General features: G+C 27.8%; 5 protein-coding genes across 5 annotated transcripts; 2 read left to right on the top strand and 3 right to left on the bottom strand.

Moving 5' to 3' along the window:
- Window positions 1–217: 217 nt before the first annotated feature.
- On the bottom strand, window positions 218–3,910 carry PmUG01_13038700 (tetratricopeptide repeat family protein, putative; the record flags this gene model as incomplete). Its single annotated transcript, XM_029007376.1, has 1 exon — window positions 218–3,910. The coding sequence occupies one exon, from the start codon at window positions 3,908–3,910 to the stop codon at window positions 218–220; it is 3,693 nt and encodes a 1,230-aa protein (XP_028863772.1).
- Window positions 3,911–5,169: 1,259 nt separating this feature from the next.
- On the top strand, window positions 5,170–5,976 carry PmUG01_13038600 (zinc finger protein, putative; the record flags this gene model as incomplete). The annotated part of the gene is made up of 1 exon (XM_029007375.1): window positions 5,170–5,976. The coding sequence occupies one exon, from the start codon at window positions 5,170–5,172 to the stop codon at window positions 5,974–5,976; it is 807 nt and encodes a 268-aa protein (XP_028863771.1).
- A 1,954-nt stretch (window positions 5,977–7,930) lies between these two features.
- On the top strand, window positions 7,931–10,586 carry PmUG01_13038500 (glycine--tRNA ligase, putative; the record flags this gene model as incomplete). The annotated part of the gene is given in 2 exon segments (XM_029007374.1): window positions 7,931–8,098; window positions 8,112–10,586. 2 exon segments carry the CDS (start codon window positions 7,931–7,933, stop codon window positions 10,584–10,586), a joined length of 2,643 nt encoding a protein of 880 aa, XP_028863770.1.
- An 887-nt stretch (window positions 10,587–11,473) lies between these two features.
- PmUG01_13038400 (conserved Plasmodium protein, unknown function) lies at window positions 11,474–14,587 on the bottom strand (the record flags this gene model as incomplete). The annotated part of the gene is made up of 1 exon (XM_029007373.1): window positions 11,474–14,587. One exon carries the CDS (start codon window positions 14,585–14,587, stop codon window positions 11,474–11,476), a length of 3,114 nt encoding a protein of 1,037 aa, XP_028863769.1.
- Window positions 14,588–16,290: 1,703 nt separating this feature from the next.
- Window positions 16,291–19,365, bottom strand: PANK (pantothenate kinase, putative; the record flags this gene model as incomplete). Its single annotated transcript, XM_029007372.1, has 3 exons — window positions 16,291–16,438; window positions 16,859–17,074; window positions 17,783–19,365. The coding sequence occupies 3 exons, from the start codon at window positions 19,363–19,365 to the stop codon at window positions 16,291–16,293; spliced, it is 1,947 nt and encodes a 648-aa protein (XP_028863768.1).
- Window positions 19,366–24,401: the final 5,036 nt, after the last annotated feature.

The following is a 24,401-nucleotide window of genomic DNA, read 5'->3' as shown; positions in this document are numbered from 1 at the left end:
TTTGGTTAAACCAAAAAGCACATATATGTATTTACTCATTTATTTACGCATTTATTTACGCATTTAATTACTCATTTATTTACGCATTTATTTACGCATTTATTTAAGCACGTATTACGCACGTATTATTCATTTATATACGTGTTAACGAAAAAGGGATACCACTAATATGTATGAGAAACTCTACGGAAAGAACGCGAATATGTTGTTGCAAATTTTACTGAAGAATTAAATTAGCAATTTGCGAGTTTTCTTCATTCAACCCATTTTTTTCCCGAACGATGTCTTTTATTTTTTTAACAATATCGGTAGGTATTTGTTCACATAGTATTACATTATTAAAAAATGTTAAAATACGTAGTAAAATATTTTGATCGTCGGTTTTTTCGAAGGATGAAAAAATAAGATTGCAGCTTTTGGTTCGAATTAAAAAAAAAGGTAAACGTAGATCGGATGATAGCATACCTAAGGCTCCTGTAGAAGCAAAAACGGCTTTATAATTTTCATATTCCATAGAAAAGGCAAAAAGTATTTGTATATCTACAAAATTAATTTCTTTGTCATTATCCTCATTTTTTTTAACCAATTTTTGATATTTCTCGTACACATATTGATGAACATTTGACTGTGAACATAAATTACATATGCACTCTAAACTAGCAGATCTTAAGCAATCGTTTTCGGATGATAAGATATCAAAACATTTATTCCATAGATGAAGTTGCATAGCTTTTATGGCTATATTTTCATCAATGGTCAAAATATTGGTAATAGCCATTAATGATTTAAAAACTAATAATTCTTCATCATCATTTAGTTGTTCAATTAATAAGGGCAAAGAATCATATGCTTCATAAAAATGAATTAATTTCGGATTTGTATAAATAAATATTTCACTTAACGCTAAAGTACAATTTTTTTTATTAGTAATATGTTTTGAAGCTAACAATAAGGTCTTCAATCCATTATTAACAAGTACTATACCGATATTATTTGTATTTTTTACAAATTTTGAAATAATATCACAAATAGATTCAGCAATATTTGTTGTAAAAAAATTGCTATTAATAAAATTGTAAATAGTATTAATAAGCGTTCCATTTTTATACCTACATTTTGATGCAAAAGATAAAATATCCTTTTCAATAAAATTCTTTTGATATTTCTCATTGTATAATAATAAACTAATTAATTCATTACTAGTTTCATCATCTCCATAATCATATAATGGATCCGTTTTCGGTCTGGCTGCATTAGGTAACTTATCATAAAACTGTTCTAATGCTTCTATTTGTTCATTATCAAAATTAGACAAATTAGTTTTATTAATTGCCCTTCTTCTCATTTTTTCATCTGTTCTTGTTAATATTAAATTATTTATTGTATTACAGTACATATATTTATATGTATTGTCTAGTTTCTTTTTATTTATATCATCTCCTACTTTTATTAAAAAAAATAAAATATAATTATTTTTCTCCTCCAATAGCTGCTTTTTAAATTCAATATGTAAACTTAAGTAAAACAACATTTCTATCAAATCTTTAAGCATCGCTTCATCATATCTTATGTTATAATTTCCTTTTCCTTTTTTTTTGTTATCGACAAGTTCACAATTTTTTTGGCTTTTTTCTGCTTTTTCTATTATTATTGCACTATCAACAGGGTTACTATAGCTAGACTTTTTTAGTTTACTCACAGTGTTTTCCTGCACTTCCTCTTTAACGAAACGAGCTCGACTGCTCCTTTCTCCAGTAGCAACATTGTTTTTATCCCTCTCTTCAGGATATTCTCTTTTATCATTAGTTAAATAACTCTTTGCAGGTGAAATATTATCACCACTTGCATTAAGGTCATCCAACTGCATATCATAATTTAAAAGAAACGATTTTAGCATTTCCTTAGCATATGAAAATAAATCCATATTTTTTCCAATTTCTTTCTTAAAGTCATTGTTATGCATGTATAACTTAAAAGATCCTATGAGCAATTTTAAAAAATTTTCATCATAATTTAATGTTTTAAGAATGTTTATATATAAATCAATATAATCATTTAGCATGAAACGTAATTCCGATATATTTAATAAAAGAAGTAACACATCAATATAAATTGACAAAATTTTTTTGCTTTTCCTTCCAATGGAATTATTAATAAAGGTTAAAATTTGAAACATGTACTCTGTTTTTCCTATCAAATAATTTAAAACAATATTTTTATCTACTAAAAAAAGGCACTTGACACATATGAACCATTCAACACATATTTCGTCTGTTTGGAAATATGTATTTACACTTTCGTATATTAAGTCATTCATTTCAGTATCCTTTTCACTCGGTCTGTTTTTATCATATAATAATGTAAGCAGTAAAATTAATGCATATTCTACATCATCAGATGAGTTGTCATACATGCTAATTACATTTTGAATTATTTTTTTTATTTCTGAATTAACACAAACAGGATATTTGGAGCAGTGAGAAAAGTGCAAATCAACAATTGTGTTATTTATATTTATGTTATGATTCTTTTCCAATATTTGTAAAAAATCCATTTCCTTGTTTTCCGGTTCACTTTCATTTGTTTTATTCTTTTTTGGTTCACTTCCATTCGCTTCGTTCTTTTGTGTTCCATTTGTTTTTTTTTCCTTTTTTTTTTTTTTATCAATACTTCTCTGAATAAAGCTTTTTTTTTTTTTGCAAAGGAAAATAAGTGCATTTAGACCACTGCTCGCTATTTCGTAGTTATCACTATTCAAATAATATAAATTAATTATTTTTAAAATGGTATCATTATTTATGACATGTACATATTTTATTATATTTATTATGTACACTACCATGTCAATGGTTGATTTGTACACATGTTGATCCTCCTTTGAAAATTTTAAAGTTTTTTCAATTATTTTTATTTTGTTATTTATATAATTATGTATCCATGTTATATCAAATACTTCATTAAATGATATTAACATTTTTACAAAATCTACATCATAATAGTATTGAAATTTCAAATCGTCTAACTTGTTAATGCAAATTTTGGTATTTTTACCATTTTCCATTTTATCCTTATCTATTTTTGAGTTTTCCGTTTCAAGTTTGGAAATTAGTTTATAAATAACGTACAAGCAAGTTTTTTCTATGCGTATGGTACTACTACTTCTATGCAACATGTCATATAACAATTTAAATATATTTTCCTTCAGAAGAATATAAAACTTATGATTACAAATACTATATAACATTTTAATTTTTTTTTCCTCACTACTGTTTTCATCAAGAAGGACACCTTTAAGCGTGTCTATGTTGGTTGTATGATCATTTTTGTTATTCTCTGCTAGTTTAACAATCATTTTTAACTTTTCATTAATTCTGTTTATTTCATTTTTATTACTAGTGCTTCCATTATCATTCGATTTATCCTCTGTAAGCACCGCTTTACACCTATCAAAGTAGGTAATACATTTTTTGTAATCTCCTATCTTTTCATAACACAAGCCCATTGTGTGATAACTTTTGAAATGATCCTTATCAATATCATTAATATAAGAGCAATACTCAATACACCGTTTGAAATCCTCTAAAAAATAATAGCATAATGATATATTATGACAAACTTTTATAAAAAGACTTTTAACGTTTTCTACTCCTGATAAATCTTTGTTTGCCTCTTTGCCCATTTCTTCAGTTGATTTTATCCCATTTATTTTATTTACACATTGCTCTTGAAAAAATTTCACAACGTTTTTAATTTTATATAAATCGAAAGAACCATTACACAGAAGTGAAATAACATTGCGATAAACACTCAGTGCTTCCTTATATTGTTTATTTCGGAACAGTGCGTTTCCTTCCTTTTTAATTTCTTCAATTTTTTCTGCATCAACATTTTGCAGATTAAATACATCCATGATTCAAGTACACACATAACAAAAAATGGTAAGAAGGTGGAAAAGTCGGCAGGGGAGAGGGAGGGAAACAAATTCGCGCAGTTGATCAAAAGCTAAATTTTGCACTGTTTAAAGGGGTAGAGCAGTATATATGATTTGTTTTTTATTTTGTTGTGTAATATATTTTTTTTTGCTTTATATTTTGTTGTTTAATATATATTTTTTTTTTTTTTTTTTTTTTTTTTTTTTTTTTTTTTTTTTTTTTTTTTTTTTTTTTTTTTTTTTTTTTTTTTTTTTTTTTTTTTTTTTTATTTTGTTTATTTTTATTTTGTTTATTTTTTATTTTGTTTATTTTTATTTTGTTTATTTTTATTTTGTTTATTTTTATTTTGTTTATTTTATTTTATTATTTTTATTTTTTATTTTAACTTTTTATTTTTACTTTTTATTTTTACTTTTTATTCTTATTTTATTTTTCTTTATTTTTACATTTTTAAAATTGTGCAACAATAAGTCAATCATGGACGAACAATTTCTCTTTGGCATTAACAACTGTCAGTTATTTCTTTCCTCTTTCGTCTGGCAAAAAAATATTTTAATTTTTTTTTACTTCAAATATTTAAAAAAAACTACATACTGAAGTTAAGTAAGTTCTTCTCCACCAGTTAATGATTGAAACTTTTTTGCGTTTCCATATATTGATACATGTCCAACTTATGTGAGTATACATTTATATATATATATGTATACATAACACATACATAACATCGTGTATAATGTGGGTATTTTCCAAATAAAGCAGTCCCAAATTACTAATTAAATTTTTTGCCTAACACTTGTTATGCACAATTGATAAGTATTATTTCTCCATGTTGTATCCTCATGTTGAATTAAATTTTTGGAAATAAATTGAAATTGTTAAGATTTTCAAAGAATGAAGAGACGGGGAATATGATTAATTTGAAGTTCGTTTATAATTAACACAACATAAGAAGAGAAAAAAAAAAAAAGAAAAAAAAAAGTATACAGTGCGATAAAACGGGTAAAGTACATATTATTATATGTATATATTACACACATATATATACATATATATATGTATATATTACACATATATATATATATATACTTTATACGTGTCAAATGCGTAAAGGGGAATTATCATGAGTTATCATAAGTTATTTCTTGACTTGTGTCCCCTTCTGTTCCAGGTATTTATTAACCTGTACAGGTAAAAAGGAATTTTTTTTTCTTTTTTTTTCAGAGGAAAAGACAAAAAAATGACTCAAAATTTGCTAAAAAGAGTTTTAAATAAACCTTACATGAGTAAGAGTTTACCTATAAAGGGGAACAAATTTGATGGAAAATTTGTATTTTCAACTTTTAAAAATAAATATAATTGTAACATCAATTGGGGATGTTCATATTTTCACAGAAATGTAGTAAGACCATTTGAAAATTACCATCCTTATATATTTTTTTTGAAGAAACAATTCGTTACAAACAACAAGGGCGAAAATAGTCATAATAATAAAAACGATAATGATATAACATCATTATCAGAATGTGAAAGAAACATAGAAAAAAAAAAAATAATAATAAATAGGGAAGAACAAAACATAGTTGAGCTTCAAAACACAACAAAAGCTAATGTATCACAAATAGATCATCATGATAAGGAAAAACAAAACGATCCAATTGTAGTACCTGTAAATGATGATAACCATCATCTTGTTAACTCTGAAATGATTAAGCTAAAAGGAAATGAAATAAATAATGGACATTTATCTGTTGAAGAGGGAAAGACACGAAAAGATAAAGAATATATGGTTATAATGTTTACTTGTAAAATATGTGAAAAGAAAACAGCTAAAAAATTTTCAAAGCAAGCTTATTATAATGGCGTTGTAATTATAAGGTGTCCTTCATGCGAAAACCTTCACTTGATATCAGACCAGTTGGGCTGGTTTCAAGATGGAAAAACGAACATAGAGAAAATTTTGCAAGAGAAGGGGGAAAAGGTTATTAAAAAGTTTTCCTACAATAACCTGCTAGAAATTGACGATTTGTTGAATGCTTACAAGTGAGCAGTGTATGGGGGAGGGGTACGCATATATATGCGTAAGTACATATGTGTGTATATATGGATATAACTTTATACCCTTGAATGGGCTAATTTTTTAAGTTCTCACATTTTTGCAGATATGATGTGTCGTAAATTTTTTGCTTCGTATTGTATGTCTTTACTTTATAAGCTTTCTTTTTTTTTTACTTTTTTCGCGCGTCTAAGTTGCATAACGTATTGTACTATTCCTTCGAAAAAAGAATTTTGGCTGAAACAAAATAATTGTAAAAAAAGGAAAAAAAAAAAAAAAATTAGTCGTAGTGGATAATGATAAAATAAACACCTAAGTATATTTATTCTTCCTTCGGTTAACACATTTTTGCGATCGTTCATTTTGCTCATATTAAAATTTTATATGATGAAATATAATTTCATATCAGATAATTTAATGATCTTTCCTGTTTCTTTTAATCCTTTTTTCATTCGCCCACGTACTACTTCGTTCAATAAAGTTTTTTGTATTCCTTCCCCCTCGTTTACCCCGCCCGCAATTAGTTAATTTCAATTCGTTCAACTTGTTACATTTTTAATTTAATCCATTAAACTGCTTAATCCATTTAACCTTGATTGGACATTTATATTTTCTTTAAATGTGAGCAGTTATCAAAGTACAATTCTTAACGCGATTTAAAAAAGTAAAGGAGTTTATGAATATATATATCAACAAATACATTAATGCATATGTGTTACATAATTCTATTTATAACATATGACGTGCAGTAATGTTCTCCAGCAGGTGCGTTTACAAAAAAGGACAGGTATTGGCTATACAGGAGCACATATGATAAGATCGGCTATAATACGATAAATAAACATGAGAACTGGACAGACAAACAAATATACAGCTTGAAAAAGTGTATAATCTTACAATATTGAAAAAAGGATGCTTAAGAATTATACACTTTAAGCCGCCAATTTTGCGTAGCGACCGAAAGATTTACATGAATGCGTACATGCATATAATCGTACGAATATACGTATGTATAATGTTCTCTTATACTTATTTATATACCTAAATAACTTGTAGCGAACAACAAACGCAGTAACAACTAAGCTCGGGTAACACACTTCTTTTTATTTTCTTAGTGGGGAAAAACTTAAAAGCTTTTTTTAAATTAAAGCCCCCCCCAAAAAAAAAACAATAAAATTAAAAGGCTGCCATGAAATGGTATACAAACACATACTTGCTCGCGGAAGTACGTGCATACATGATTACTTGTTTACATGTATATATATTCATTATACATGATGTGCATACGTAACAAAGAAAAAAAAAAAAAAAATTAGAACAGTACTGTTAACGAAAATTGGGCCTGAGCGCATTGATATATTATTATGCATATAAGGCAAAACCCCTCGTTTTTGAAAAATTCCTTTGCACGGTATATGCATCAGTGTGTGTTTTGCAATCGCTCATCATAATGCAGAATAAATTGTGCTGAGCGCCCGGATGGTACATATTTTACGCAAATGCAAAGCTAGATCGTCCTCCATAATGTACTGTTTTATTGTTCATTCGTTCACTGTTAATTCGTTCACTGTTAATTCGTTAATTTGTTAATTTGTTAATTTGTTAATTTGTTAATCCGTTAATTTGTTAATTTGTTAATTTGCTTATCTGTTTATATCTTTTATAATTTCTTTTTTAATTTTTTTTTTTTTTTTTTATGTTTCTAATGGGAGCAAAAAATAGTTGAAGCGCCAGTATTCCTCATTTTCACCCAACACCCTTGTGATACAATTCTGCATAAAAAGCGCATTTTAAATGTTTACCGTCATCGAGTATGCTGTATATGGACGTGTATATATCTGTATGAACGTATAGGTATATATATCCGTATGAGCATGTTCTTATATTTAAACAAATTGCTTTAGCTCCACAAGCCTGCATCTCAACGTGTTAAAAAAGAAGGTATATGAGATTTACTGGACTAGTTTTTCTTTCTATGTTTTTTCAGGGAAGAACGTACAGCTTCATCAGTTCTAGCTTAAACTCAAAACGAATAAAATTTACATATAACACGATTGGTACATACAGAATTAGAAAATTTGCATATGTTGTTCCGGTGAGCAATTTTCACGATAAAAAGAAAAAAAAAAAAAAAAAAAAATTATGCCCTGTTTTGCAAAAATATTAATAGCAGTATTAATGCCAATATGAGTATGGGTATGAGTATGAATATGAATGTTAGTACCAATGCAAACAGTAGTGTTAACAGGAATGTGAGCAGCAGTGTGAACAGTAATGTTAACAGTAGTATAGACGAAACACGAACGGTGGAGCAGCAAATTGAAAAGTACAGTCAAGAAATATCGTCGCTAATAGAAAGGAATGAATCAATCAAAGTTTTGGATAATGATGAAGAACTAAAAAAAGAATATAGGGAGAATGAAAAGTTGTTAGAAGAAAAGAAAAATAAATTGAAGTCGTTATACACTGTTCCAAGTGAACCATTAAAATTAGTTGAAAATAGAACCAAATTAGAAAATTTAATAAAGAGAAAATTCTTTTACACAAATTCATTTGAAATATATGGTGGTGCTTCTGGGTTATATGATTATGGTCCATCTGGCTGTTTATTAAAATCAGAATTAGAGAATTTATGGAGGTATCATTTTACATTTTATGATGAGATGCTAGAAATAAGGGGTTCTTGTATTACCCCTTATAATGTTCTAAAAGCATCTGGACATGTTGATCGGTTCACTGACTTGATGATACGAGATGTAGTTACAAAAGATTGCTATAGGGCGGATAAATATTTATTTGAATTTTTAACAAATCTGATGGAGGAAATGAAGAAGGGAAAGGAGCAAAGGTGCGATCGAGTTAATGAAAAGAGGGAAAAGGCAGATTTGGATCACTATGCAAATAAAAGGGATATTAGTAGTAATGATGCGAATAAAAAGGATGAAGAGTGTTTCCATGTGCAACTAGCCGAAATAGAACTTATTTTGAGAAAACTAGATGGTATGAATCAGGAAGAAATTAAAGAAATTATCAAAAGGTATAATGTCAAATCTCCTTTAAATAATGATCTGTCGGACCCCTTTCCCTTCAACTTGATGTTCCAGACAAAAATTGGACCCAAAGGGGATGAGGCTGGAGGTGCAGCTGGAAGTGATAAGGACGTAGGAAACGAAAAAGGAGGGGCAATTTCAAGTGGGAAGGTGGTTGGGGATGGATATCTCAACGAAGAGGAAAGCCACTTAAGTAGCATTGCCTTCTTGAGGCCAGAAACAGCGCAAGGCATTTTTGTAAATTTCAAAAAATTGCTGGATTATAATGGGGGGAAAATGCCTTTTGGGTGTGCACAAATTGGGTTAGGATTCCGAAATGAAATATCACCAAGAAATGGATTATTACGAGTAAGAGAATTCGAAATGGCAGAAATTGAATACTTTGTAAATCCTAATAAAAAAGATCATGAAAAATTTGATTTATTTAAGCATTTGATGTTACCGTTATATTCTAGAGATAATCAACTCAGTAGTGAAGCAATAATTATGAAAAATATTTCTTTAGAAGAAGCCGTCAAAAAAGGGATTATAGCAAATGAAGCGTTAGGCTACTTCCTTGCTCGTACATATTTATTTTTATTAAAATGTGGAATTAACAAAGATGGAATAAGGTTTAGACAACATTTAAAAACAGAAATAGCACATTATGCAAATGATTGTTGGGATGCTGAAATATTAACATCTTATGGTTATATTGAAGTAGTTGGTCATGCAGATAGATCTGCCTATGATTTAAAGCATCATATGAAATTTACTAGTGCAAATTTATATGCATGCGAAAAATATAACGAACCGGTGGAAGTAGAATGTGTGAAAATTATTCCTAATAAAGCAAAAATAGGAAATAAATTTAGAAGAGATCAAAATAAAATATATATTTGTTTAAATCAAAAAAGTAATGAAGATCTGTTACATATTGATGATGAATTAAATAAACATAATAAATATATTTTAAAAGTTTCCACCGAACAAGATGAAAGATCTGTGTGTTTCGAATTAACAAGAGATATGATTTCTTTTCAAAAATTTACAAAAAAAGTGCAAGAGGAAAATTTCATCCCTAATGTTATAGAGCCATCTTTTGGTATTGGCCGCTTACTATTTTGTATATTAGAGCATTCTTTTAGGATTAGAATTTTTACGGATGATAAGGAAGAAAGATATTATTTAGCCTTACCTTATAGATTGGCCCCAATTAAATGCTCTATATTGTCTATATCAAATAATAAATCTTTTCTCCCTTTTATTAAACAAGTACAAATGTTATTAATTGAATATAACATATCATCAAAAATTGATAATTCCAGTGTATCTATTGGTAAAAAATATGCTAGAACAGATGAAATAGGTATACCATTTGCTGTTACTATTGATTTTCAAACCATAAGGGATAAAACTATCACACTGAGGGAAAGGAATTCAATGTTACAGATCAGGATTGACGTTTCTGAGCTCGTCGAAATTGTGAATTCGTTGATAAGTCAGAAGAAGAGCTGGGATGAGTATGTTTCCAAATATGGTCTATTCACACAGCAAATATTGGAAACATGAAGCAGCGTGCGTGTGGGTACACGCACATTTGTACTTGCACATGTACTTTTTACGTGCTCGTTGCGTATTTCCATAGTAGTGTAAACAAATTAACAATGTGTTATAATTTTAAAAAGCGTTGAGAGAAGGACCAGAATAAACAGTAAAAAAAATAAGAAAAACGCACACCCTTATTCATACATATACAATCAACCGAATTGTACACGCACATTAAAAATATATCACAATAAACACAAAAAAATAAAGTACAACGTAAAAAAATGTAAAATATAAAATGAAAAATGAAAAATATTAAATATAAAAGTTGACTCATTCATGAATATAAACACATGCAACGCATGTTAGGAATCATTTTCGAAATATATTAAGCAACGTAGTATAATTTTTTTAATAACTTTATAATAGGGGCGGAGTATCCTGTTTTTGTCTGCTTGTGCAAAGCGCATCGAAACTGTTCTCTTTTATTTACATATTTATACATGCTATTTTTTGTACATTTTATTTTTTATTTATTTATATATTTATATATTTACTTTTTGTACATTTTATTTTTTATTTATTTATATATTTATATATGTTATTTTTTGTACATTTTATTTATTTATATATTTACTTTTTTTTTCCTGTGCTTCCCCCCTTTCATCATTCTCATTCGTACGACATCATTTCATCACAGTGCACATTTTCGCAAAAACGTTTGGGAAGTAGATCCACTCCGTAACTTCATATTTAGGAATATTATCACATCATATTTACGCAAATTTAAAGTGTTTCTTTTTTCACATGACCCGTTCATACTTATTATTCATACGACCCCTTCGTGTTTATTCTTATGAAGTGCTCATACTTTTTCATGTGACCCGTTCGTATTTTTTCTCATGAACCGCTCATATTTCTCTAAATTGATCAGACCTGTGCTTGTGATGCAACTTGATCAGAGCCAGAGATATAAAGAGCGATATGACGTAGACAAAATCGAAATGGTATTTAAGTTTAAACAAATTGAGCAAATTATTGTTGAAAAATATGTACAACATTTTAACCTTCTCCTTAACGGGTAAGTAGTCAAATAACTGTATACAATAAGCGGAAAAGTATAGGTCCATAATTTCGCACATGACCAAAATAGCAATATTGGAGTATAAGGACGATTTTGTAGAATATCGTAATTTAATAATTTTTTCCATAAACGTTTTTAAATTTGTAAAAATAAAACATAATAACAAAATAGATGTTATTGAGATGACATAATTATCTAAATTAATATTAATATGAACTATATGAAGTACATTTTTGAGATCATTTATAAATGAAATATTCATATTTCTTGAATAAAATAGCATTAACACATGTCCGCTGCTATAGGTTGATATAAACCTATAATATATTTCTATCATGTAAATAATATAACAGGTTTTTACAATTTTATATATACATAATATGGACATTATTATTCCTAATAAATATAAGAAAATACCACAAAAAGTTGTACTCTGATTTATTCGTATTTGTTCCTTTATTACTTCATCTAGTAAGAAATATAAATTCTTAGCCATATATTCTAATGCTTTTATGTCTTGTATTAATATCTCTTTATTTTTTTTATTAACATTTGCTTTTTTACCTGTAAAAAATTCCTTAACACTTTGAAAAGTTTTATATGGTTTTTGAAAACTATTAAAAAGAAAAGCAGATATATACCTCCGGTTTATACTCTTACTCTCCTTGTGTTTAATATCTTGTGGTAAAGTATCAAAATGTCTAAATAAGTTTTTAAAAGAATGTACTGTGTTGTTATATTTATGAAAGATGGATTTGTTTTTTTCTTCCCCATCATTACAACTGCTTATCTCTTTCGTCTCTTCATTATGTTCTACGTCGTATGCTTCTCTTTCCTCTTCTTTCTCTGTCGTTTTGAAAAAAATAAATTTTTTTTTATAATCCACATACTTATTATTATTATTATTATTATTAATATTATTATTATTAATATTATTATTAATATTATTATTAGTACTATTATCATTAATATTAATACAATTATCATTATTATTATTATTCTCCATCAAATTCGTAGATTTAACATTCCGTTTATACAACGAATTAGTGCTATTAATATATTCGACAAAGGGACTAAACCGGTTACTACTACTACTTCTAGTACTTATATCCACTTCTACTTCTCTTCTATTATTGTTTAGAATAGACATATGATGATTTTCTACATGTGTTTCTTTACATTCTTCATGTGGACTCGTTAGATTCAATACATTTATTTTTTGTTTTTTCTCTAACATATCCATTTTTTTCTCCAACATTTCCATTTCCTTCTTCTCTTCGACTACTACCCCTTCCACCTCATCATACCCTCCATTCAAGTTAAATATCCCCCCAAAATTCTTTTCTTTTTTTATGAACGTTTCGTATATGTTTTTGTATATTGACTTGTGACTACCCAAGTATAAGTTACACTTTTTGAACGGTTTAAAATGTATGTATTCGATTTCTTCATTTTGCTTTCTTTGCTTGTTTTCTCTGCTTTTTATTTGCTCTTTTCCGCTATCTCGTATACCCACGTTCACATTACCATTACCGTTCAATGGCTCTATCCTTGCCATTGGCATTACCACTCCCTCTGCTTCTTCCCTCTTGTGCCCCCCTGTATGTTTCAAACCATGTTTATTTTCCCGTCCGCAGTGATTCACATGGTCGTTGTGACTATGCATCGTTTCCACATTGAAGTTATCATCTATGTGGTATGTCAAAATGCCATAACAATTATGGGGGGAATTGTCGACGTACCGATTTATTGTATCATTGTTATTGGTGTAGTTAAAAGTATTATCGGTAAAATTTTCGCATCCATTCAGGCATACATTTTGAGCAAAAGAGTAGTTATTCGTATTGGCGGAAGTATTATAAAAAGAAGAGGTTTTATCAAAATGTAGGTTTTTAGTGTAGTTGTTATGTCTATTCCTGTTATTATAAGAATGTAGCTTATTTGAAAAACAAGATTCATTATAATGTACATTTTTAGAATATAAATTAATTAAATGTGGGTAATCATGTAACAAAAGCATTTTTTTTTTTGATGCTAACTCGTCAGTAATAAACATAATCTTCTTTTCAATGATTTTTACTTTTTTAAGAGTTACAAAAAAAAAAAAATTACTTATGTTCGTATAAGGTGAATATAAACTAGTAAATGCAGAAAAGGCACTAACTATTGTCATCCCTGTAACGGATATATATATCAGTAAATTTTTGATTATTTTGATGAAAAGAAAATTCTGACTATTTTCATTATTAGTATCATACTCTTCAGCAAATTCTTTGTTTATTAGTTTAAATTTTTCTTGTAATATATTACCTATATCATATATATCTGATTTGTCATATACATCACTATTGTTCTTTAATGTAATCATTGAAATTTTATAAAAAGTAAACCATATTATTGGTAAAAAAAAAATACAACCAACTACAAATTTTAATATCTTTTGTTTATTTCTATTTCTTATTTTTTTATTATAATTTTTCATTTTTAATATTAAGTCTTCACTAACATACACTAATTTCCTCATAAAATTTGTTTTATCTTCATCAGGCAGGTATATTTTTTTTTTCTTATGTTTCATCTTAGTTAGTGCAGTATAAAAATATTTAAATTTAAATAAACTATTCGCTGTCTTTTCATCTTCAAATGTAATGTATGTATATATTAAACTTACAGGGATTATTAAATAAATAAACAAAATTAAAAGAGTTATATCAATATACCATATAAACAGCTTCAGACTTGTTGTTATGAAACCAAGTATTTCAAATACAATCATAGACAACAATGATAGACATAGAACAAAAGAAAAACAGAAAATTATTTTTACAAGACTAAAGCTGTTATCAAAATCCTTGAACAAATAATTTTCAAAAAACAATGACCCCAACACCGACAATGCTAAGTGGTAGAGGCACAAAAACACGGCTGTCCAGCTTATCATATTTGCAGCCCTCTACAGTTTATTCCCCCCATGAGGAAAGCCCTCACTATGTTTGCAGTGTTTGCAGTGTTTGCAGCGTTTGCAGTGTTTGCAACGTTTGCAATATTTACAGTGCTTGCAATATTTACAGTGCTTGCAATATTTACAGTGCTTGCAACGTTTGCAGTGCTTGCAGCGTTTGCAGTGTTTGCAGCGTTTGCAGTGTTTGCAGCGTTTGCAGTGTTTGCAACGTTTGCAATATTTACAGTGCTTGGTGTGTGCACAGAATATGCCACTCGCTTCTTCAGTGAATGACTCGTTTTTACTCACCCGCGGAAGTCAAATTAACGGCTTATTTTGAAAGGACTAAAACATGTTTTTCTGTGAAGCCCAGTTTTTTCTTGCATATGCGTGTATATATATATAGTGTGTATGTATATATGTATATATGTATATATGTGTATGTGTGTATGTATATATGTGTGTATGTGCGTATGTGTGTTTGCTCGTTTGATTGTTTGCTTTTTTGATTGTTTGCTTGCTAGTTTATTTTTTATTTTATTTTTTATTCTTTCTTTTTTGAGCTAGCTAATATTAAGAATTATAAAATGTACGATCTCAATCTGCTTTATTATTTTCACCATCTTTGTTTATTTAATTCTTAAGGTTTTGAACTGCTAACTGTTTATTCTTCATTTTTAGTAATTTAAAGAAATTATAGTAAAATACATTTGGCAAAAGGGAGGAAGCAAATAATATGTTGAGAATCCTATCCTTTTTAATTATTGCACGGGAATGAAAAAAAAAAAAAAAAAAAAAAAAAAAAAAGAAACAAAAGGATAAAAGAAAAGAAAGAAGGAAAAAAAGAAAGAAAGAAAAAAAGAAAGAAGGAAAAAAAGAAAGAAGGAAAAAGAAAGAAGGAAAAAGAAAGAAGGAAAAAGAAAAAGAAAAAAAAAAGAAACAAAAAAAGGAAGAAAAAAGGAAGAAAAAAGGAAAAAATCGGAAAAAAAGCAATTCACTAAAAAATTAAAAATTAATCTTTCAAACGCGTAAAAATAAGGAGCTTTCATACGCAAGTAGTAATTCATTCCATTCGATAATAATAGAAAATTTCGAAACCATTGAATTCGCAAAAAAAGGGAAGCATGCACAGATACATATATGTTCACATAGCAGAGCTAATTGATAGGAGAAAAGGAGTGTTGATGTGCGCTAAGTGGTAAACACAACACATCATGGGACGCACACATACATACATACATACACACATACACATATACACATATACACACATACACATATACACATACCCATATACACACATACACATATACACACACACATATATACACATATACAAACACACATATATACACATACACATATACACACATATACAAACAAACATACGCGCATGCAAATATGTATGTATCCATTTATTCCCACTTAAGTATCATACAAAGCCTTATTTATAAGCGTACGGAAAAATAGGTCCCACGTAAGTTCACTAGTCATAGTGGTTGACCAGGTATACTTTTGCAAAATCATGTTAGTATTTCCATAATACCTTATGTTCATGAAAATTTCCGTAATACAAATTAACAGGTAACAGAAAATTATCAACAAAAGCTGGTATACACTTATACACACGGATACACATGTTCATTTATTTCATAAGAGGTAAATGCTCGCTCATGCATAAATAAAAAAAAAAAAAAAAAAAACTAGGAGAAAAAGCATCCAATGGCTCCTAAAAACGCATCATGTTTGAGGAATAAAACTTCTGGAAGTTGTCCCGTACTAATTGTTTTATCATCGTTACTCTTAAAAAAAAATAAAAAAAGAAAAAATATTACCTCATACAGGCTGTTACTAATCCCAAGGGGATAGCGCAATACGGGGGAAATGAACAATTGTATTAAATGAAAAAAAAAAAAAAAAAAGCAGAAAGGAAATAAGCAATGAAGCAAAAAAAAAAAGTTTTGTTAGAACAAATCATATTAATTTTTGCCATAATAACTGGAATATATATTTGCATACACATATACTTATGTGGGGAAGGCAAGAACTGCATAATAACCACTAAAAACAAATGGTAACTACATAACTAATGAAGTTTAAAAACACATTCATGCTCATACATACGCGTACATATGTACGTATGTATATACACAAGTTAACACGTAAAACAGTTTCCATATATGCAAGAGAACCGCGTCTTCCCTTTTTTTTTTTTTTCATTATTTTTTCCTTTTTTTCCGAATTATTCTTACCGAATAGTGAGATGGGTACGGACTGACCTGTTTGTAGGCATTTTTCTTGTCGTACCGTGCATTATCCTTGTCCTTGTCTTCACGTATACGCATGTTATTTATTTGCTTATCATCGGGGGTATCACACACCTCCGTTGTGTTTAAACCATAATAACGATAATAATAATACACACCATTTGTCAAGGATTCCATTATACATTCATGATTGCTTACATATTTCCCCGAGAAGAATATTCTACAAAGGGAATGGAAATGAAGATGTAGATGGAGGAATAAATGGATAAGAAAATGGAAAAAAAAAAAAAAAAAAAAAAAAGAGTGCACAAATTGCACATGGTGCACATATGTTGTACAGATACAAACTGGTTCTCTCTGCAAATATCCATGATGCGTCAACCACATAAGAAGCGTGTACGGATATGCGTATAATATTATGTTACATTGCATTGTACTATATTGTACTATATTGTACTATATTGTACTATATTGTACCATATTGTACTATACTGTACCATACTGTACTATACTGTACTATATTGTACTATACTGTACCATATTGTACTATATTGTACTATATTGTACTATATTGTACTATATTGTACTATATTGTACTATATTGTACTATACTGTACATATTGTACTATATTGTACTATATTGTACTATATTGTACTATATTGTACTATATTGTACTATATTGTACTATATTGTACTATATTGTACTATATTGTACTATATTGTACCATATTGTACTATACTGTACCATATTGTACTATACTGTACTATATTGTACTATACTGTACCATATTGTACTATACTGTACTATATTGTACCATATTGTACTATACTGTACCATATTGTACTATACTGTACTATATTTGTTTTATGTGCGTGCGCATGTGTATATTTGCTGGGCACTTCATCAAGTGTGTGTTAAAAATTTACCTAAACACATTATGTATTTTCGCCAGTAAACAAACCAAGTATCCGACGTTGTAAGAAACCATGTTGATTAAACTTCTAGCTATATCTCGGTTCATTTCTTGGTTTTTATAATTCTCTTCTCCTTCTCCTTCTCCTTTTTTTTTTTTTTTTTTTTTTAAAATTTTTTGAACATTCCCAAAACTAGTTGCCAAAGCATGTCCATTAATACAAGTACTACCAGATGCATCCTCTCTCATATGTTTTACTTTCAAATCAAGATTTGTCGTTCCTTTAGATGCTAATTTTATTAATTGTTCAAAGGATATTTTTTCTAATATCGTTTGTGCAATCCCCATAAGAGTACCACCTCCAATAGCTGTACCAGATATTCTCTTATAACAACCATGCCCGTTTGACTTTAAAATAGAAATACCTGACCCTATATTTGCAATTATAAAAGGTGAATAAGGATGTTTTATTTGTACAGGTAGTTCTGTTCTTAACAAACTGTTATATGTAACAATGGATTTCTTTACATTAAACAGTGTGTATATTCCTTTCATAACACAACTCATTTCGTCTTTTCGGAAACACTCGACAATTAAATCTCTCTTGAAAGACAAGCAATTAACGCAATTAATGTTTCTAACAAAGACATTGTCATTGTTAGCGTTAGTTACATTCCTACTATAATGGCAAGCTTCTATTTGCTCTCTTTGATCATCGTTCGTATAAAGACTGTGGCATCCTACTTCATTAGGATTGTATTCTAAAGAGACATCCATTTTATCATTACATGTAATACATTTTAATAAATACACTCTAATAGTTTCATAATTCTTAAATTTTGAAAGAAATTCTTTATTAAAAATTATTTTATTTTCATTGTTTTCTTCTCTTTCTATACACAGTTCAACATATAACACAAAAGCTTCTTCATCATAAGAGTAGTTCCATACATACAATAAGTAGTTCTCATTTGCAATTTTTACTCTCTTACGAATTTCTTCTTTAACTATTTTATCAATTATACTATAATAATATTTATGTGAACCTCCTCCTGTTAACATAATTTTTTTTTTTATTAAATCATTTTTTATTAAGAAATCCAATGTACCTTCTAAATCATGTATGTTAAAAAAGTTTACATACAAATATTTGTTCTCTTCTATTTCTATTGCTAACGGTTCATTAGATACCTCCTCGCTCTTTGCTCTTACGTATTCATCATTTAGGTACACAACTTTTATTAGCGTTCCACCGATATCTAGCGCGCTCGTGTTGTAACTACCCCCGTTAATATTATTCGTGTTGTAACTACCCCCGTTAATATTATTCGCGTTGTAACTACCCCCGTTAATATTATTCGCGTTGTAACTACCCCCGTTAATATTATTCGCGCTGTAACTACCCCCGTTAATGCTGTTCGCGGTAATATCACTTTCACTGACACTTCCTTTGCTTCTGTTGACTAACTTATACATGTACCTTCTCCTCCCAAAGTTTTCCACATATTCATGTGCATTGTTCATGTATGCATTTCTTTTTTTTACTAATTCTGCGTTAGAGTTACCAAGTACGCTATTTCGGATATGTGCGCTCATTTTACTGCTTTTTTAAAATAACAAAGCAAATTTCGCCATGTGATAGATTTTTCTTCTTTTTGTTCTATGATGATAACTAACGTGTAGCTAATTTATTCGCTACGAAAGGATAAATAAAATTTTAAGAATTTTTTGTTGTAACGAGTTTATTGAACTTTATTGTTCTTGCTGTGCTAAACATACCGTTCTTACTGTACTTAATGTATCTTTTCTTTTTTTTTTTTTTTCAACTAGAATAAAAAGCGGCTTTTCTCCTCGAAGTGCTTGAGTATGGCAAGAAACACAGATGCGCACTAATGCGTAAGCGCATATACATTTAAATATACGCGTATGTGTATATATGTTTGTGTGCATATATATATATATATATGCATAAGTTTTTATATGTATATTTTTTTTTTTCTCATTTTATGTTTATTTTGTGCCTTAAGCAGTTTCGTTTTTTACAAGGAGACCATCAGGAGGTGGGCGGGCCCCTCTTTATGTAACCATCTTTTTTTTTTTTTTTTTTTGAATGTTCAAGTATATGCATGTACTTAGGAAGGAATACGCCTGCATACACATATATATATATATATGTTCATAATGCCAACATTTCAATTTTAACAAAAACAAGATGACAAACAGAGGAACGAAAAAAAAAAGCGATTTCATCTGCAATCCCTCGTAGGATAAATTGCACATTTTCATTTGTTTAAAATCCGTCAGATATTTTTTTTTACCATACATAAATATATATATATGTATATTTATATATAATGTATGTATGTATGTATAACTCCATATTTGCTTTTCTTTGACACGATAGGGAAATAACTTAATCATTTGAGTAAGAATATGCATATAAACTAGCAAAAAATTTAAACCTGCACTGTAGTACTTACAGATCCTGTAGCAGTGGTCTTTTTGTATGTATAAAAGTATGTACAAAAAACACCTTATAAGGAGTACTATTTTTTTTTTTTATGATCGCAAGGCATATCTTTCTTATTTCCTTTAATGCATTTCTCTAACCATTTTGGTTGTATGAGTTGTAGAGTGCGCACATTTGTACAAACATCCATTCATGCATACGTAAGTACATACATATGTCAATACATTCATACCTGTTATGGTAAAAAAAATTATGTAACCCTCGCACTATTACAGCTCATGGTGCACCTGCCTGTGTTAAGGTGAAGAATCAAATATTCGCTTTAGAGTGCTTAAACACTAGATATAAATTATTCTCTTTTTTAAAGAACTGTTCGCTAGTTGGTCCCATTTATTACAATTTTTTTTTCTTTCATTTTTCGTAATGTACATTATGTTATATGATATAGTATCTCATATCATAATTCTTATTTTCATTATGTCCACTTTTTTTTTTTTTTATTTTGTTCCATTTCATTCTTTCTTTTTACAACTGGAAAAAAAAATGCTCTTTTTAATATGTGAGGGGAATACAAAGGCATATAATTGAAGCGGAAAAAAATAAAATATATTATATTATCGCGTATCATGGGAAAATTGAAAAAGCCATCATAGAATGACCCAAAAGATACTTTAACGAGTTGAGAAAAAACATAAAGCTAAATCACAAATAAATATATGAAATTTTTCATAATGGATATATAAAAATTTTTTAAATATATGTTTCATATATATATAATGAGTTTTTTTCTTTGTTGCTTTTGGAAATATTTTATTTCCTACACAAATAAAGAAATATACACACATTTGAACGTATAAATGCGTACATATGTTTACACATACACATAAATATACGGGTATAGAAGATGTTCGTTTAATTACGTAAGCGGCAATATAGGGACGATGCACTTAAGCCATTTGAAATAGTATCGTTGTTTCATCGAAGCATTTAACATAAACCCTTCATAAACTTTTTAAAATATAAAATAAATTTCAGTATACCTCCGTTTTTACTTTTATGTTTTCCTGTTGCATCGTGAAATTTTTTTTTTTTTTATTTTAACATTTTGCCATTATGTAGTTATGTTATTATATCGTTATGTTATTATATCGTTATGTTATTATATCGTTATGTTATTATATCGTTATGTTATTATATCGTTATGTTATTATATCGTTATGTTATTATGTCTTTATGTTATTATGTCGTTACGTTATTACGTAGTTGCACCATTTTGTCCTCTATTTTTTTAAATGGATAAATTATTTTAAAATTATTTTATTTTTCTATTGTTTCATTTTTTTTTAACTTAACAGTTTTATTGAAAAGCGTACTTTTTTCCTACTTTTGGCAAATACTGGGAGAGCTTTCCATCCGTTAAGGAAAAGTTTTAGTAGTTCTGCCCTCACACGGTTATGTCAAATGCATATATAAGCATATGTATATGCATATGCGGGTTAATATTCGAAAACATGTATACACATAAGGCGAAACCTGTCAAGTACGATCTCCTTCAGTTATTTATACAATTAAATTTAAAAAAGATGAAAGAAATTTTTTTTTTTTTTTAGATTATATTGCTACAGTTGCAACGTTTTACACAAAAGGGAATACACACAAAAAAAAAAAAAAAAAAAAAAAGAGAAGAAAAAAGAAAAAAAAAAAAAAAAAAAAGAAAAAAAAGAAGAAAAAAGAAAATAGAAGAAAAAAGAAAATAGAAGAAAAAAGAAAAAGAAGAAAAAAAGAAAATAGAAGAAAAAAAGAAAATAGAAGAAAAAAGAAAAAGAAAAAAGAAGAAAAAAAAGAAAAGAAAAGAAATAGAAGAAAAAAAGAAAATAGAAGAAAATAGAAGAATATAGACGAAAATAGAAGAAAAATGCTTTCCCTTTTTCGAGTACAAACAAAAATATTTTTTCCTAATTTTGACACTTATATATATAGATCTATCTGCATGCTAGAAAATCATAAAAAAAGCGAGTTTGACACTCCACGCAACAGCACTTCGGTTAAATCATAACTTAAGAAAAAAAAAAAAAAAAATCAAAAAAAAAGACTATATAATAAAGTATATGTTAAAACTGCATGTGAACATAATATATATGCAAAATTAATAAAAAAAAAAAAAAAAGATAAAACTATACTCCTTAACTTATACCATTAAAAAATCATTTTTTTTTTTTTTTGCTTTTTTTTAAATTCTGTATATTCTTGTTCTCCCAATATATGTAAAAAAAGAATAAACCTCTAACTCGTATGTACATTTTTAAGAGGCATGGTGAATGGAGTATAATGGCCTAGGTACGGAACGAAAATGTAACGTACACTTACAAGTGTTCAATTGTTTTTTTTGTTTCTTAAAATTTCATTGTAAAATGTATAATATATAAGTATGTGCATAAGTATGTAAGTGTACTTACTGTATTAATACATATGTGCAATTTTTTTTTTTTTAATGAAAAAACTTCTAATTGGTATGGGTCACAAAAAAGGGTTTATTATATGATCCCAAGATTTGGACTCTTAAGCGATAAAAATTGAAAATATTAAAAATAAATAATTCTGTTCGTGCCCTTCTTATGTGGTTAAATTTTAATTTATTCAAGATCTTAAAATTAAAATTTGTGTAAAAAAAAAAAAAATTAACACAAAAAAATTTATATTTTTTGCAAATAATAATAATATTTATGGGATAATAGTGCTATGCACTATTATATTATATATATATTATAATATATTGCATTATATTACATTATATACTTTTTTTTTTTTTTACTTTGTTTCTTCTTGTTTAATATATACATGCAAGGTTCAAGGTTTGCATGCGCTTTTAGAATTATTATACTGAGATTAGGAGTAAAATAATTTTTTTTTTTTTTTTTTTTTTTTTTTTTTTGGTTTTATTTCTCCATTTTTGTTCTTTAATTTTCTTCATGTTTGTTCTTTAATTTTCTTCATTTTTGTTCTTTAATTTTCTTCATTTTTGTTCTTTTTTTTTCACCATATCTTCTTTTATTTTTTCTTCATCATTTTTTCATCATTTTTTCATCCTTCCATTTCCTTTCTTTTTTTCTACTCTGTTACAGCTATAAAATATAATATTAGCATAATTTGTGCAATTGTGTCAAAAATTACAACGTGTTATTCATAGTACGTGTTATTGTATAATCGTAAGAATTAATAGATGATGTATTGTAATAAAGAAGCATGCGTGTTTATATAATATATACATACATGTATATATATTTTATTTTATGTATATAATCACTAAATGCCCTTATAGTAAAAGTACACTCATGTATACGTAATATATATTGATATATATTGATATAGGAATTTTTATATATGTATAATATTGTAATTCACCAACATTAGTCAAAGCTTTTTGATTATATTACATTACTTTTACACTTTTAATTTATTATATTACTCATTCGCGCTAATAGTAGTGTTACGTTAAGTTCGATTTGCTTTACCCAAACGAGTACGTATAACGCATTTAAGTCCGTAAAAGTGCGTATTTGTACGTATATTTATTTACGTACACTTATACGCATATTTAAGTGTACGTGTACTCAGTTGTAAATAAATAAATAAATATATATATATATATATATATATATTAGGTATATATGTACATTTGTACTCATGTGCTTATATGTATATATACATTTACACGAATGCATGTATATATATACAGTTTGATGCTTCAATTTTATGTTTTTAGTTGTATTATAAAGTTAAAAAGTATAGAAGCATTTCTGTTTTTTGCCACTGGTTTTTTGTAAAAGCCCGTTAGTATACCGTTGCACCTTTTATTATATACATTTTGATTTATTAGAACAAGGTTATACAATAGCCTTTTTTTATACCTTAAAAAAAAAAAAAAAAAAAAAAAGAATTCTTCAAATTATGGAAGTTTTCGTTGCATAAAGTTTTAATAGTAGCTTTTATTCTTTACGCTTTATTTTTTATTTTTTTAATTTTTGATTTTTCTTCCTTAATTTTTCTCATTTAGAGTTTTTCTTATTTCGTCTTTAAACTTTTACGTTATTCTTCGATTCTCGTTTCGCTTCGTTGTACAGCCGTGATATAAATTCCTGAGCAGTTTGAATTTTCTTATCTA

Source organism: Plasmodium malariae (genome assembly GCF_900090045.1).
Source record: "Plasmodium malariae genome assembly, chromosome: 13".
NCBI lineage: Eukaryota > Apicomplexa > Aconoidasida > Haemosporida > Plasmodiidae > Plasmodium > Plasmodium malariae.
Note: the sequence above shows the minus strand (reverse complement) of the source record. Positions and strands in the feature narration are given on the sequence as shown.